Source organism: Sus scrofa, chromosome 18 (genome assembly GCF_054392235.1).
Source record: "Sus scrofa isolate SSC_HxYL_T2T_F1_AM1 chromosome 18, Sscrofa_HxYL_maternal_Yorkshire_Landrace_v2.0, whole genome shotgun sequence".
Taxonomy (NCBI): domain Eukaryota; kingdom Metazoa; phylum Chordata; class Mammalia; order Artiodactyla; family Suidae; genus Sus; species Sus scrofa.
The window spans coordinates 48,610,532-48,623,636 of record NC_139400.1 but is presented as its reverse complement, the minus strand read 5'-3'; the positions used below and the strand labels follow the sequence as shown (position 1 = coordinate 48,623,636).

General features: G+C 43.3%; 1 protein-coding gene across 2 annotated transcripts in view; it reads left to right on the top strand.

Moving 5' to 3' along the window:
* The window catches only part of LOC146395032 (uncharacterized), a 273,628-nt gene that overhangs the window by 224,961 nt on the left and 35,562 nt on the right, over nt 1-13,105 (top strand). For both annotated transcript variants that reach the window (XM_085005884.1, XM_085005883.1), the window contains exon 4: nt 8,744-8,855. In XM_085005884.1, coding sequence (XP_084862010.1) covers nt 8,744-8,855 — 112 coding nt within the window. The remainder of the gene's footprint in view (nt 1-8,743; nt 8,856-13,105) is intronic.

The window sequence follows — 13,105 nt, the reverse complement described above, 5'->3', positions numbered from 1 at the left end:
TCCAATTCGACCCTTAGCCCTCAAACTTCCATATGCTGCATGTGTGACCCTAAAAAGCAAAAATATATATATATAAAAGTAAAAATAAAATGTTGGGGGGAAAAGTCTGGAAGAGTGACATCAGATGGTAATAGTGGTTTTTTCTGAATAGTAGGATAATGAGTGATTTTATTTTGCTTTAATACTTTTTTGGACACTTTTATTTTCTACTCTCAACTTTTGTGATCAAAAAAACAATTTTTAATAATGAAAAGCCAGACAGCCATCCTCCTCCTGTGCATTTGCATGCTCTTCCCCAGCACAGGGGGTCTGCTGGCTCCTTGTCTAAAAGCCTGGGCGCCAAGGTCAGGGCTCTGGAGAACCACAGAGAGGAGCAAATGGCAGGAGCTGACCCTGAACAATCCTGTTACAGAGGAGTGGGGGCGGGGAGGAGATGCTGACACTGGTTCAGTTCCAAACCTAACCGGGAAAACGTGAAATGGTTACCATCTGGAGCTGCTTGGTGCAGGGCGGGGAGGCGGGGAGGCAGTCTGAGGCCAGGGCATTTTAGGCTGTGACTCCAGCACCGGCATTGCTTCTCTGTATCCCAGTCCTTCCTCCAAACTGTGACCCGGGAGAAAAAGCTACACCCTTCTGTGATCTTCACGTGACCCCAACCTCTCCAATAGGGTGGCCGCTGTCAAAGTGACATTTCCAAATAATGCAGTGATCCATAGAAGCTGCACCATATCTTTGCAGATCTGTCTTTATCAAACAGAAAAAAAGGAAAACACATTTCATGCTTGTGTTTTAAAGAGTGTGTGGCCTAGATGGGTGGCATTCTTCATGGTTATCTTGGCAATAATCGGTTCTTGTTCCCGCTTGTATCTTCTGAAAGGTCATTTTTGGCAAAAGAGCCTGGGAGAAATATTAGATGTTGAGGAAGAGGAAACAGCAGGGTTCCCATCCCCAACCCTCCCCCTCAGTCTCATAATGAAAAGTTGTGAGCAGTAGAGCTAGGATTTCTTGAGAAGGAAATCAGGGTGAATGAAAGCTCCTCATAAATGTTAGAATATTCTGGAGGGGATTCTGCTGATTAGAAAGTCAAAGAGCTATTGTGGTTTCTCCCAGGAAACTGTGGAGGCAGGCAGTGACCTGACCACAGCAGAACTTCTGGAAGGATTTGCAGCTTTACCAAAGCAAGGCTCTCTTTGCCTTTTTGTAACTTTGACTACCTTTGCCTTTAGTTTCTGTTCATTCTTAGAAGGCGGAGATCCGATTCTGTTTATTCATTTGCTCCTTCAACAACGATTATTGAGCATCTGTTACGTGAACAGCCCTGTGCTACCCATTGAGGATATGTGTGTTTATGTGTGTGTATGAATACATTATACTTATATTCATTATGCATATTAAGTATACGTATGGTAGTGGGCTGAGTCATGGTCCCCCAGAAGATAAATCCATGTCCTAACACCTATTAGGTGTGCCGTTTTGAATAATCTATATCTCCAATGGAAATAATAGTTGTACCTTAAAGGATTAAATGAGACAACGTAGGTAAAGCACTAACATCAGCTGGTGCAAAGCAAGTCCTTGATAAATGTCAGCTCCTCTCATTGTCCTTCTAGCCTCAGTTTCAATGATCCCTCCTGGGAGAAGCCTTGCCTGACCTGAGATGAAGTCTGTCTCATATGTTCTCACATATTCCCTGTCCTTAGCTATCATAATCCTCACCACTCTTTATGTCAATGATGTGTTTAAAGCCTGTCATCCTTGATGAATTGTTATGTTCTATTGTTCCATGAGATCAGGTGTCTTTGCCTTGTGCTCTAAGGCACACTTATTCATATATCATGTTACATATATCTATTATGTGTGTGTGTGTGTGTGTGTGTGTATAAATATTCATTACTTTCTCAGGCACTCTGACTCTGGAGCCTCGCCTTTTCACCGTTGTAGCCCATGCTCTTTAGTAGGCGAAATGACTCAAAATAGGACTGAGCTTGACTTTCTAGACAGAGACACTGGGCAAGGGGCTTAGCACACTGTGGTATATACCATAACTACCTCTTACATGAATGACCCTCTCTGAGTTCACATTCTAGTCTGACAAATTAGAACTTAGTGCAGAAGGATTGCTCTTTCAGAAATGGTCTTAGCCTGGGTTTTTGCAGAAGTAGATTCTAAGATAAAGACGCTAATGGAAATGATCCCAGGAAACCCAGGTAGGAGAGTGGGGAGGTGACTCAGGGAAGGGAAGGCAGCCAAGATAAGAGTTCATTATCAGGTAAGCTCCCACTGTGGGTAGCTAAAGATTCGTCCTGCTGTGGATGGCTGGGAGGCAGCACGGAGCCTCCCCCTGGGGTAGGAAGTACTCCCCAGAGAAGTCAGAGAACTAGGGAATTTACACACCAACACCCGTTGGTATTTTTGAGTGCTCTTCGTGGGTGGATGAATTCTCTTGTATTTCTGGACAACCAGGTAGTAGCAAAGGGCTTCCCACAGAGAAACACTGGTCATTTCCCTGGGAGGCACTCCTTTGGGCCCTGGGGAGGGTACTGAGAATATCTGCCTCAAGGGATTGGAAGGATTCACCTTCTAAGCTTCCTGGACTTGAGGCTGCTTATGGAGAAAAAGACAGGGCATTATTTTCCAGAAATACCACCTCCCTAAACTAGACATACTGTCCTCCCAGCTTAAACCCAAATCCAAGTAAAAGTCTTACAGCAATGAGCGACTGGCGACATCAGCTCCTCTCTTTTCTTCAGTCTCCTCTTCCATGTGATCCAATTACGTTTATTGCAGTTTGCACAGCGCCTCTATTTCAGGTAGCATATTACAGAGAATACGCGTGTTGGGAGGTAGCGGGTAGGTGGGTCATGAGCTAGGAAAACACAGATACGGAGAAGAAGCCAGATGTGGAGATCATCTCAAACATTCCCAAATCCTGTGGCACAATTTCGACACTGGATAATTAGAAAACAATCTTTCCTTCTTCTTTTTTTTGTTGTGGGGGGTGGGGGGTGGGTCCTCCTGGGGATGAGGGTGATTTGAAGCCCAGCGTCTCCCTGCATATCTCCAGTCTGTATACCTTTTGGAAGCAGGTGTCTTGGCCTTTATAAAATTGAGTGTGAAAAAATATTACTAAATCCTCCTGAGGGAGGACATGCACGTGGCGGGATGGGGAGGGAGGGAGGGGATGTCTCTGCGGTCTCTCACTGGGGGCAGAGATCGCTTGCTCCAGGAAACAGAGCCCCACGAATCGTCTGAGGCAGGAGGGAGGGAAATCTTGTCTTTACCAAGCCAAGAACCCTCAACATCTGTAGAAAGGGGGTCATTTCGGAGGCCTCAGAGGCATTTCTGGAAGAAAAGGGATAACAAAAATCTCTGAATTCCCCCTAAGGGTAAAATGAAATAAATTCCCCCAAGGATAAAATGAAATAAATTCCCCCTAAGGATAAAATGAAATAAATTCCACAGTTCTGAAAGGGAGCAGCCTCAGAGGTTGGTCCTCAGCTTGGGGCAGGGGCCCTGGGAGGTGCTGCAGTTGCTGGAACTTCCAAGTGCTGCGTAGTGATGGTAGCAGCTCTGAGACGGACTGTCCTTGCGGGGGTGGGAAGCGGGAGGAGTGAGAGTGGCAAATGGGGCCCAGGAGAAGGTCGTGGGGAACACGGAGGATTAGAAGAGCCCTCGAGGAGCAAAAAACCTGGAGCTCTGCTGCTCTCACCTGGTGACAGAAGAAGGTGCCCAGGACGGCCCAGTAACTTCTATGTTAATAAGTGTTTGAAAATAGATATAAAGTATATTCGTAGAAAATTTGACCTACAGTCAGGTCAACAGGTCAAAAAGGATTATATGAACAAAACAAGTTGTTACAGTTCCCAGGAAGAGGGGGTGTGCCGCTCTGGCGGGGGAGACCACGGAGAGGCACCAGGTTCGATTAGACTGCAGAGGGAGAGAGAGGACTGTGGGCAAGAGCCTTTTTTATGGTTTCATCGGGAAGGAATGGGCAAGGCAGGGTAAGCAGCCTTCAGATGGGCTGGTCTGAGTGGTTTCAGTGGAGTCAGGGGCCCAAGAGCTGTCCTGAATGTCTTGACCCTGGCCCTGGCCCTGGCCTGTGTGGGACAGGTGGACCGTGGCCTGGAGTGTGAGAGCCTGATAAAGGAGGTGGCTGGGGTACGGGCTCTTGATTGGCTGGTGTGTATTTGAAAAGTGTGTTCCCTGGGGAGCTGTTCATCTCTGGGAATCAGCTAACCCTGGGGCGGGCAGTCTCTCTACCGTCCACAAGGCTGCAGATGCCAAAGCCTCAGAATAGAGAAAACAAGAGACACGGTTAATATCACAAGGCAGCGGGGAGGTGCTGAGCACCATTTTTCCTTTTCTTGTTAAACCTTTTGGAAAAGGTTAAAATACTTTACATTTTAAGTCATGGCCCCTAATGAGCCACAGAGCTCAGCACTGCTCTATCTGCTCGTGAAGGGAAATGGTTATATTTGTCCCAGGCCTCACTTGGAAAGGATTTGGACATCTTGCTGTGTCGAAGGCCTCATATGCATAAGTACAAAACCTTATTCATTGATAATGAACTTCAATGGAAACTTTTAATCATGTTTTTAAAGGCTTCTGTTTCAAAGCAGTCCAGTAGAACCAAAGCCTTCATTATTTGAGAGATGTTTTTATGCAGAGTCTGTTGATAGCACACTTTGAAAGCGAATTACTGATGAGCTTGGGTAAGCTGCATATTCAAAGACATGGCAGGGCAAGTCCCCCACTGGAAACGACACACAGTGTGCTATGAAGGGGGTTCCTGTCTCAATCCCACATGAACTCTGGTTCCCCTTGCTTTCTCTTGCTCTTCGGTTGCCCTGCCAAGAAGAAACCAGTCAGAAAATTACACATATCGCTGTAGTTCACTATATGGCATTCTCGTTACTTCCATATGCATATTAATTTTCGAGAATCAGATACAACTGCCTACATAACATCAGGCAGGGTAGGAAGGAATGGATGGTTTTCTACAGCACAGAGATTCCTGGGTTTGACTGGAAATACAAGGCCATAAATACAAAATGTTTTTTGAAAGAGAGAGCTTTAAACCTCAGTAGACTTTGGTTCTTGGGCTTGTCAGGACAGTTTGGTCTCTGGATCACCATGCACTGCTGGGGAGAGCGGAGCTCTTGGAAGAGGAGCACAGGCGTTTCCAAGCCAGCGTTGGCTCTAAGAGTTCGGGTATCCTGGTGCAGCGCAGCATCCAGAAAATGTAGCCAGGAGGTCACTCGCATCCAAGAGTCTGATGCTCGCACTGGAAAAGTTCTCTTGGGTCATCTAGTGCAAAGCAACCCTCTTCAACCCTAGGCTTTGGACTCTGTGCTAATCCTACCCAGTTTGAGTCTGTCTGAGGGCTTCTGAGAGGGGAACTCAGCTCTCAGTGGACTGTGCTTTGTGGGGACAGTTGGAATTTACTTCTCTGTGATGGCTTTCTGCCACCACCCCTGGACGGGCCACAGGCTCCCACTCTTGTCAACAGTATTTCAATGACTGACGAGTCCACTCTACGTGATGTGGGAAGAACAAGTCAGGCCATTTGCGGAAGAAAGCATTCTCCTCCTCACTTGTTCAAAGGCAGACCGGGAAGGGCTCCGTTGCTCTGCTCAGACCATTTCAACCAGCCCGAGTGACCCCAGAGCCCACAGGCCCAGAAATCCAGGCCATAATCCCCGCCAGGTGTTCATGGCATCTTTCTTTATGGAAAGCATACAAACAAACAAAAAATGAGCAGGCGGGAACACGGGATTGCTAACATTTTCATTTTGCCATATGAGAACAAAAATTCTATCTACTCTCCTTATCATTTCACGATAAATGTAATACCAAAATATGAATATTGTCTTAAGTTTTCTCATTTACTCACTGTCTGGAGAAAATATTAGCAGAGATTGCTAGGCTAGGTAGAAATAATTGACTCATATGTATTGTATGTATTGTTTTCCAGGTATACCAGGAATTCTTTTAAGCCCTTGCATGTATTATCTCATTTTTTCCTTTTTAAAGTTCTTGGCTGGTTCCATGTGGTCTTTTGCAGTGGCAGTGATTTACCATTTCTGCCACATTGTGTCCACTGACAGCTCCTTGCCCAGGGCATTGTATAGATAAGGATCCCGAGATTAACTGAGGCTGGGCTGGCTGGATGAGTGGATGATTGATTAACAATATCTGCTGGGGATTGTGTAGCAGGAGGAAGGGACTGAATGGGTGGGTATCTCCAAAAAGTTTCCAAGTCCTTAGTGAGCACTCTACAATTCTTGAGATGCCTTTCCAGGCTTGCTTCCTGCCCCTTTCCTTTAAATTCAGTGCCATTGCTTCTCCAACTATAATAGGTGCATGAATCTCCAGGGTTCTTGTCAAAAAGCAGGTTATTTTTCAGTAGGTCTAAGATTCCACATTTCTATCAAGCTTCCAAATGTTGCTGGTCCATGGACCACACTTTGAGTAGCCAGGCTGCTTACCATTCATTCCTGGAACCTGCAGTGTGCTTTTACTTATTAGTTCTTAATGAGCACCATTTATTATTTTCTAGGTGCCAGGCCCTGTGCTGTGCATTTTACATAAATTGTCTTATTTAATTCTAACAAAAAGTCTCATAGATAGATAATGGTATTATCATCCCATTTACAAGTGGATAAAACCAGACCTAGAGATTAAGTAACTTTGAGGGACTTGACCCCAGGCCTGATGGACCACAAAGTATACATCCCAACTCCTTGCCACTCAGCCTGGGGATTCGCTGTCTCAGAGTCACCCTGGGAGCTTGTTAGAAAAGCAGAGTCTTGGGTCCTTCCTGGACCCAACTGAATCAGAATCTGCATATTACCAAGATCCCAGGTAATTTTTATGCACATTAAGGTGTAAGAAGTGCTGCTCTAAACAGTCATGATTTCTCAGAGCTTCTCATCCTGCTTCTTTCAAAACAGAAAGTCTTGAATCACATTTTTTACCATACCATTTCCATCAAAGATTTTTTAAAATACTCTGCAGTTTTGATCCCACAAATTTGACCCAAAGGGCATTTTTACTAGGTTGCTGAGGAAAGTTTTGGCTTGGCTGAAATAATCAACACAAAATAAAACTGACAATGGCTAAAGATGCAAGTGGTAAAACTTATTATAAATGAAAACCTGCCTAACGGGTCATATCATGTCGATCATGTTGGATGCTGCAGGAATTGGCTCAGGCCAAAAACTAGACTTGGTCGAAAAAATCAACATGAAATAAAACTGTCAACAGCTAAAATTACAAATGGCACGATATAGCTTAAAAAAAAAAAAAAACTGATAGAAGAATCAAGTCTTCTTAAAAATTCAACCTGCAAAATTGGACCCATAATTTGAACTTGGTAAAATGGTGGCCTCAAAAAGAAAGCTCACAAAGACAGAGATTATTACCCTAAACTTCTCTCTAGACAACAACAAATCCTGATCAATGATTCAATATTAAGTTCCATGAGTGTAAGAATCAGTATCCAATTTACTGTGTATTCTCAGTATCTAGAACACAGCCCAGCCTGTAACCGTATCTCAGTTAAGATGGGTTGTATAAAATCTTAAAATTTACAAGGAATACCATCTGATTAAAAAAATTCAGTAGAACAAAAATGAAAACAGGAAAAATATTTTAAAAGATTTACATATGTGGTATAGAATTTAAAGAAATAAAATGATTTAATGGCAGTTGATCCAGAAAGTGTTTTTCATCCGAGAAAGATTTCACGAGAAGATGATTCAACAGTGTTGGCAAAATTTGGATAAAAAATCCATAAACATGAGCTCAAGTAGGCTAGCGGGCTGAGATCATACTGTCCACCTGGTCAAGTGGAGTCAGAAATATGGACAAAGCAGCTGCATGAGAACAATCTGTATTCCTTCCTTCTGGCAGCAAATCTTAATTATCCTTCACTGCCTCACTGAAACGCAGCATCTTGCATTAGGCCTTTTCTGATCCAAAGCAGAACATCTTGTCCCCTCTGTTTTCTTTGCTACCATTTTGACCCAGGGATGTGCTGACTACACTATAGTTCCTACTGAAATTCATCAAAGTTGAACAAAAGATTTTTGAGAGCAATGAGAATGTTTTCATAATAGAGCAACCTCCCAATATCTGGGATTTGTATTCCTTTTTTTTTTTTTTTTTTTTTTTGTAGTTTAGTGAGAAATATCAGACCATTATTCAGTTCATAATATATGTTAATAAAGATAATATATAAAATTGGAAATGTTAAATGATTGCCTGAAAAGTCACCTCTTGTTCCTAATAATGAAAACTACAAAAATTCACCAAGAATAAAGCACTCATTCCAAATATTCAATTAAATAAAATTGTTCATAGTTGAACTATACGTGGAAGAAGAAAAACTTCTTTCAAAATTTAAATCTGAATAACTGAATTCAGGAAATGGAACTAGATAAAATAGTTAAGAATAAAGTTTACAGGGCGATTTAGTACGTATGCTTTAAGTATGTTCCGTAAAAGACATAAACTAAATAGGAAAGAATTATATCCTAAAATCTTCATTCAGAAGTTATTTATAACGGAAAAAATTTAGCCAGTACTCCTAAAAATGGAGTATTCTGAGGATATTAAGTAAACTGTGTCACTCTATCAGGCGGTTGATGGCTATGTCCCAGATCAGCAGCCCTGTGTTTATGTCTGATTACTCTTATTTGTACAGAGATGAAAATAATATTTTCCCCATTCTCCTTAACAGTTTCGCAAGCTGGCATTTTTGTGGGTGGTTGTGTGATGTCGCTGAATGTCAGAGCCCTGGAAACACAGATGCTACTGCTACTGTTTCATCTCTAGGATACCAAACACCAGAGGTATGTCAAGAGCTTGAGCTGGGGCAGTTCTGGAGGATCATGTCATCTGCGGCCCTGCCTAACATGCTGGGACCCATGGTGGAAAGACGAAGGAATGAGAAATATAAAATACACTCCATACCCTCAAGTCAAATCTCAACATCCTGTCTTTCTTGATTCATCCATTCCTTCTTTCAACAAGTATTGATTGAGAACCTACTGTGCACTTGGCATTGTTCTAGACAATGTTCTAGATTTAGTACATCACATACAGAGATTGGATGGGGAACAAAAGAAACAGAAGTGCATGGAGCCTATATTCTGGTAGAGAGAGAGCCATGAAACCTAATAAATAGGTAGATTATACCGTATGTGAGAAGTAGAGAAGTGAGACGGGAAAAACAAAGTAGAGAAAGACGATAGGGAGTGCTGAGGAGTGGGGCTGTAATTTTAAACTGGGTGGTCAGGGAACAAGCTGATGAAGAGACGCCATTTGAACAGACTTGAGGGAGGTGGTTGCGTTAGCCGTGTAGATATCTGGGAGAAGGTGCACCGGGCCTAGGGAGGGGCTTTCTTCTGACATTTTCTAGCTTTGGACTTCATCTGTGGCTCAGTCTAGGGTAGCCATAACATAAACCTTGAAAACAGTCTCTAGATTCATAAATTTTTAGAATTTTGGAGGAAGGACCTCAATGGCACAGAACTATTTTAACCTTAGAAATTGTTAGAAATCTGCAGCTTTCCAACAGGAAAAGGAGCTAGGAGGTTTTGAGGCCCCCATCGACCCTCTTTCTGCCATCAGAGTCTATGTTAGCATTCCCAAAATGTGTTTCTCAGGAACTCAACCTGAGTGATAACTGCTCAGGAGGAAAAAAAAAAAAGAGTCTCATTCCTAAATACGGGGATCACAGTGCGCTCTCTTCCCAGTTCCGAAGAGACCGTGGAAAAGTCCTACCATAAAGAAACCTGTTGCTTTTGGTTTAATCCCAGGCTTTCCTAACTTAATTTCATGCCTGGCTCTTACTATCCCATGGAACAGAAGCTCAGCCAGCACTGCGACCCACACCGCAGGGTTTGGGCTGGTTGCAGCCTGCCTCGTAATTGCTCCTTCCCTCCTCCATAGCGTTGGTGTTGTGGGATTGTCAGGCAGGAAGAGGCGATAAAATTCTCCTACATAACCACTGGGTTCTGGACACAGAGGGAAAATGCAGGAAATCTTTCAGGATGAAACTGACGTGCTGGTTAACTATTGCTTTGAAAGGAGTCATTGCTTTTGGAGTTCCTGTTGTGGCTCAGCGGGTTAAGAACCCGACTGGTATCCATGACGATGTGTGTTCTATCCCTGGCCTCACTCAGCGGGTTAAGGATCTGGCGGTGCTGGAAGCTGTAGCAAAGGGTGGAAATGCGGTCCTACCGAAAAGGTTGGTCAGCGTCTTCTCAAAGATGGGCAGATGAATGTTTGGTGAAGGTCAGACCTTCTCTCTAGTGTAGACCCACCCAGAGACGTAATTTTGTTGCATACCTACACGCGATGGTGTGAGAGAATTGGGGGCCAAGAGGCAAGACCATGGGGATTTTAGGGAGTAGAAGGATGCTCACAGAAATCTCACAATTATTACCTTTTGCTGCTCACTCAGCTGAATTCTGGTCCGTCTGTCCCACTCTCGCCACCCTTTCCCTGCCCTGCTGTAGCTACTGAACAAGATCTGGGTCTTCTTTTCTCTTTGAACTTTTCTGCCCTCCGTTAACCATCTTCTTTCCTCTTCTGTTCTTCTGTTCTTTTGACCGGCCTTTTATATTTCCTGCCCTTCTTTTTCCTTTTTCCTTTTAGTTCTCCCTCTTTCCTCCTCCCCCATGTACACCATGTATGACCCACCCACTCTGCTGCTGGCTTCACGGGGTCTGTCTTCTCTCCCCACCTCTCTCCCCACCTCTATTTGGTCCTTTTATTTCAGGTCTTTGACCCAGAACATTTGACCTTTATTCCTTTTTTGTTTTCCTTTTTGGCCAGAGCCACACCATTCCTGGGCCAGGGATCGAACCCACACCACACCAGTGACCCGAACCACAGCAGTGACAACATCAGTTCCTTAACCCACTGAGCCACAAGGGAACCCCAGGCCTTTATTTCTTTTGATTTTTCTTCTATTTCTTTATTTCTTCTGATCTTTTTTTCATAGCTGCCTAAATCACACCCATGTTTATAAAGCAATTCTTTTTGACTTTGTTTACATTTTTAGTAATACACAGGATGAAAATTTACATTATACCATAATCTTCTGTCTGAGAATGTGAGGTAGACTTCACCACATTCATTAGTCCTAGAGATTTATCCATTTACTCATTCATTCATTGAGCAAGGTACCTGTGTCACTGAGGCACCGAGGCATATGAGGCACTGAGGGTAAGGCGACAGAGACACACTTCTGCTCTGAAGGAGCTGATGGGCCAGTGGAGAGATACAGAGAAAGCAACAGTCTCAGTAGAACTCAGCAAGAGCGCTATGGGGGCGGGGGGGTGGGGGGGAGGATGCTGTTGGAGGACCAGCCCAGGAGGTCGGGGGAAAGCTTCCCAGTCTCCAGGGTAACCAGTCCTCAATACCGTAACAAGAGGTGGAGGAGTAGTACAAGTCTGAGTTCCCAACTGAAAACTGAATTTCAGAAAACTTGTATCTCCCACTCTCAGTTGGAGAGCTTCTCAATACTTAAGGACTTCACTAGTGAGATAAGTGGTCTTATTAATAAGTGGAATTCAAAAGTCTTTTTAGTAAGGCTTATTTATCATTTTCACATGAGAACTCTGCTTCCGTTGTCAAGTATAGAATTTTTGAATTGTCATAGGCTCACTGTCCAGTCCCAACTGAATATAGTTTTCTCTCTTTGGCAAAGTCTTGTGTGTCCCTGTGATACTGTTCCTACCTTAACGCTGTACAAATATTTATTGAGCGTCTCTTATGTGCAAGGCATTTCTCTAGGGAGTGGGGAGACAATATAATGAAGGAGATGCTATCTTGTTCTTGTGGAGTCGGTGATCCAGCTGGAAAATACAGTGTATAGTATGATTGTCCTTTGGAATTAGTTCCAGGAAACTCCATGGACACCCAGATCCATGGATGCTCAAATCCTTTATATAAAATGGTTTAATATTTCCTTTTAACCTGTGCACATCCTCCTGTAGACTTAATTTGTTTTTCATTTTTAAAAGTTTTATTGAAGTATAATTGATTTATAACATTGGGATAATTTCTGCTGGACAACAAAGTGATTCAGCTACGCTTTAAATCATCATAGATTATATATAATATTTAGTACAATATAAATGCTACCGAAATAGTGCCAGCATGCAGCAAATTCAAGTTTTGCATTTTGGAACTTTCTGGAATTCTTTTTCTCCAGAATATTTTTCACTCATGGTGGGTTGAATCCATGGACATGGAACTCACGTATACAGAGAACTGATTGTATTTAGTGGAACACTTACTCTGTATCAGGTTTTATGCATTTTACATGTGGTATCTCCATTTCATTATCACAACAAATCTCTGAGGTTAATATTAGTTTCTCATTTTACATAGAAGGAAACAGTTTCAGAGAGGTTGAGAAATTTGCCCACAGTCACTGTAGTGGACATTCTTGGTACCCCCGCCAAGGTCCTTTCTGGTCATCTTCACAGTGCCTACTGTGCATTTATCCCTAAGTTTGGGGTGTCTGCCTGCTGATGGCTTGTAGCTACAAAATTCTTCAGAGGATTGCCTCTGGGCTACCACAGTTGCCCCATCTCCCCAGGTGCCCGGGAATTTACTCTTGAACCTCCACCCATGAGCTAATGATTAATTGACACTCGGGTACAGAAGCCAGGCTCTTTTACCTCTCCATAAACTCTGGGGTGAAATGCATTCTTCAGAGATTTCCAGGATCTGGCTGAGGCTGCATTTCAGCTGAAACCAGACCCTTGCTAAGCTTCTTCCCTAGTTTGTTCCTCAAACTTTTGTCATTTCTTTCCCTGCGAGTTCCTTGTTGATAAATCACTTGAGTGTGAATCTTTGGCTCAGAATCCGCTTCTGGGAGAAGGTGACTGAAGCCAGTTATCCACCTAAGTGGCAGAAGTCAGGATTTGAACCCAAGACTGACTGACTCAAGCACATATGCTTAACCAGCATGCATGGGCTTGTGGGCCAGTTGGTCTACCCAGACGTTAATTCTGTGTAACCATATTTCTTATTTGACCACGCACAAGGGTGTCTCTTTTTATCTTGAGGATATGTGCTCTTC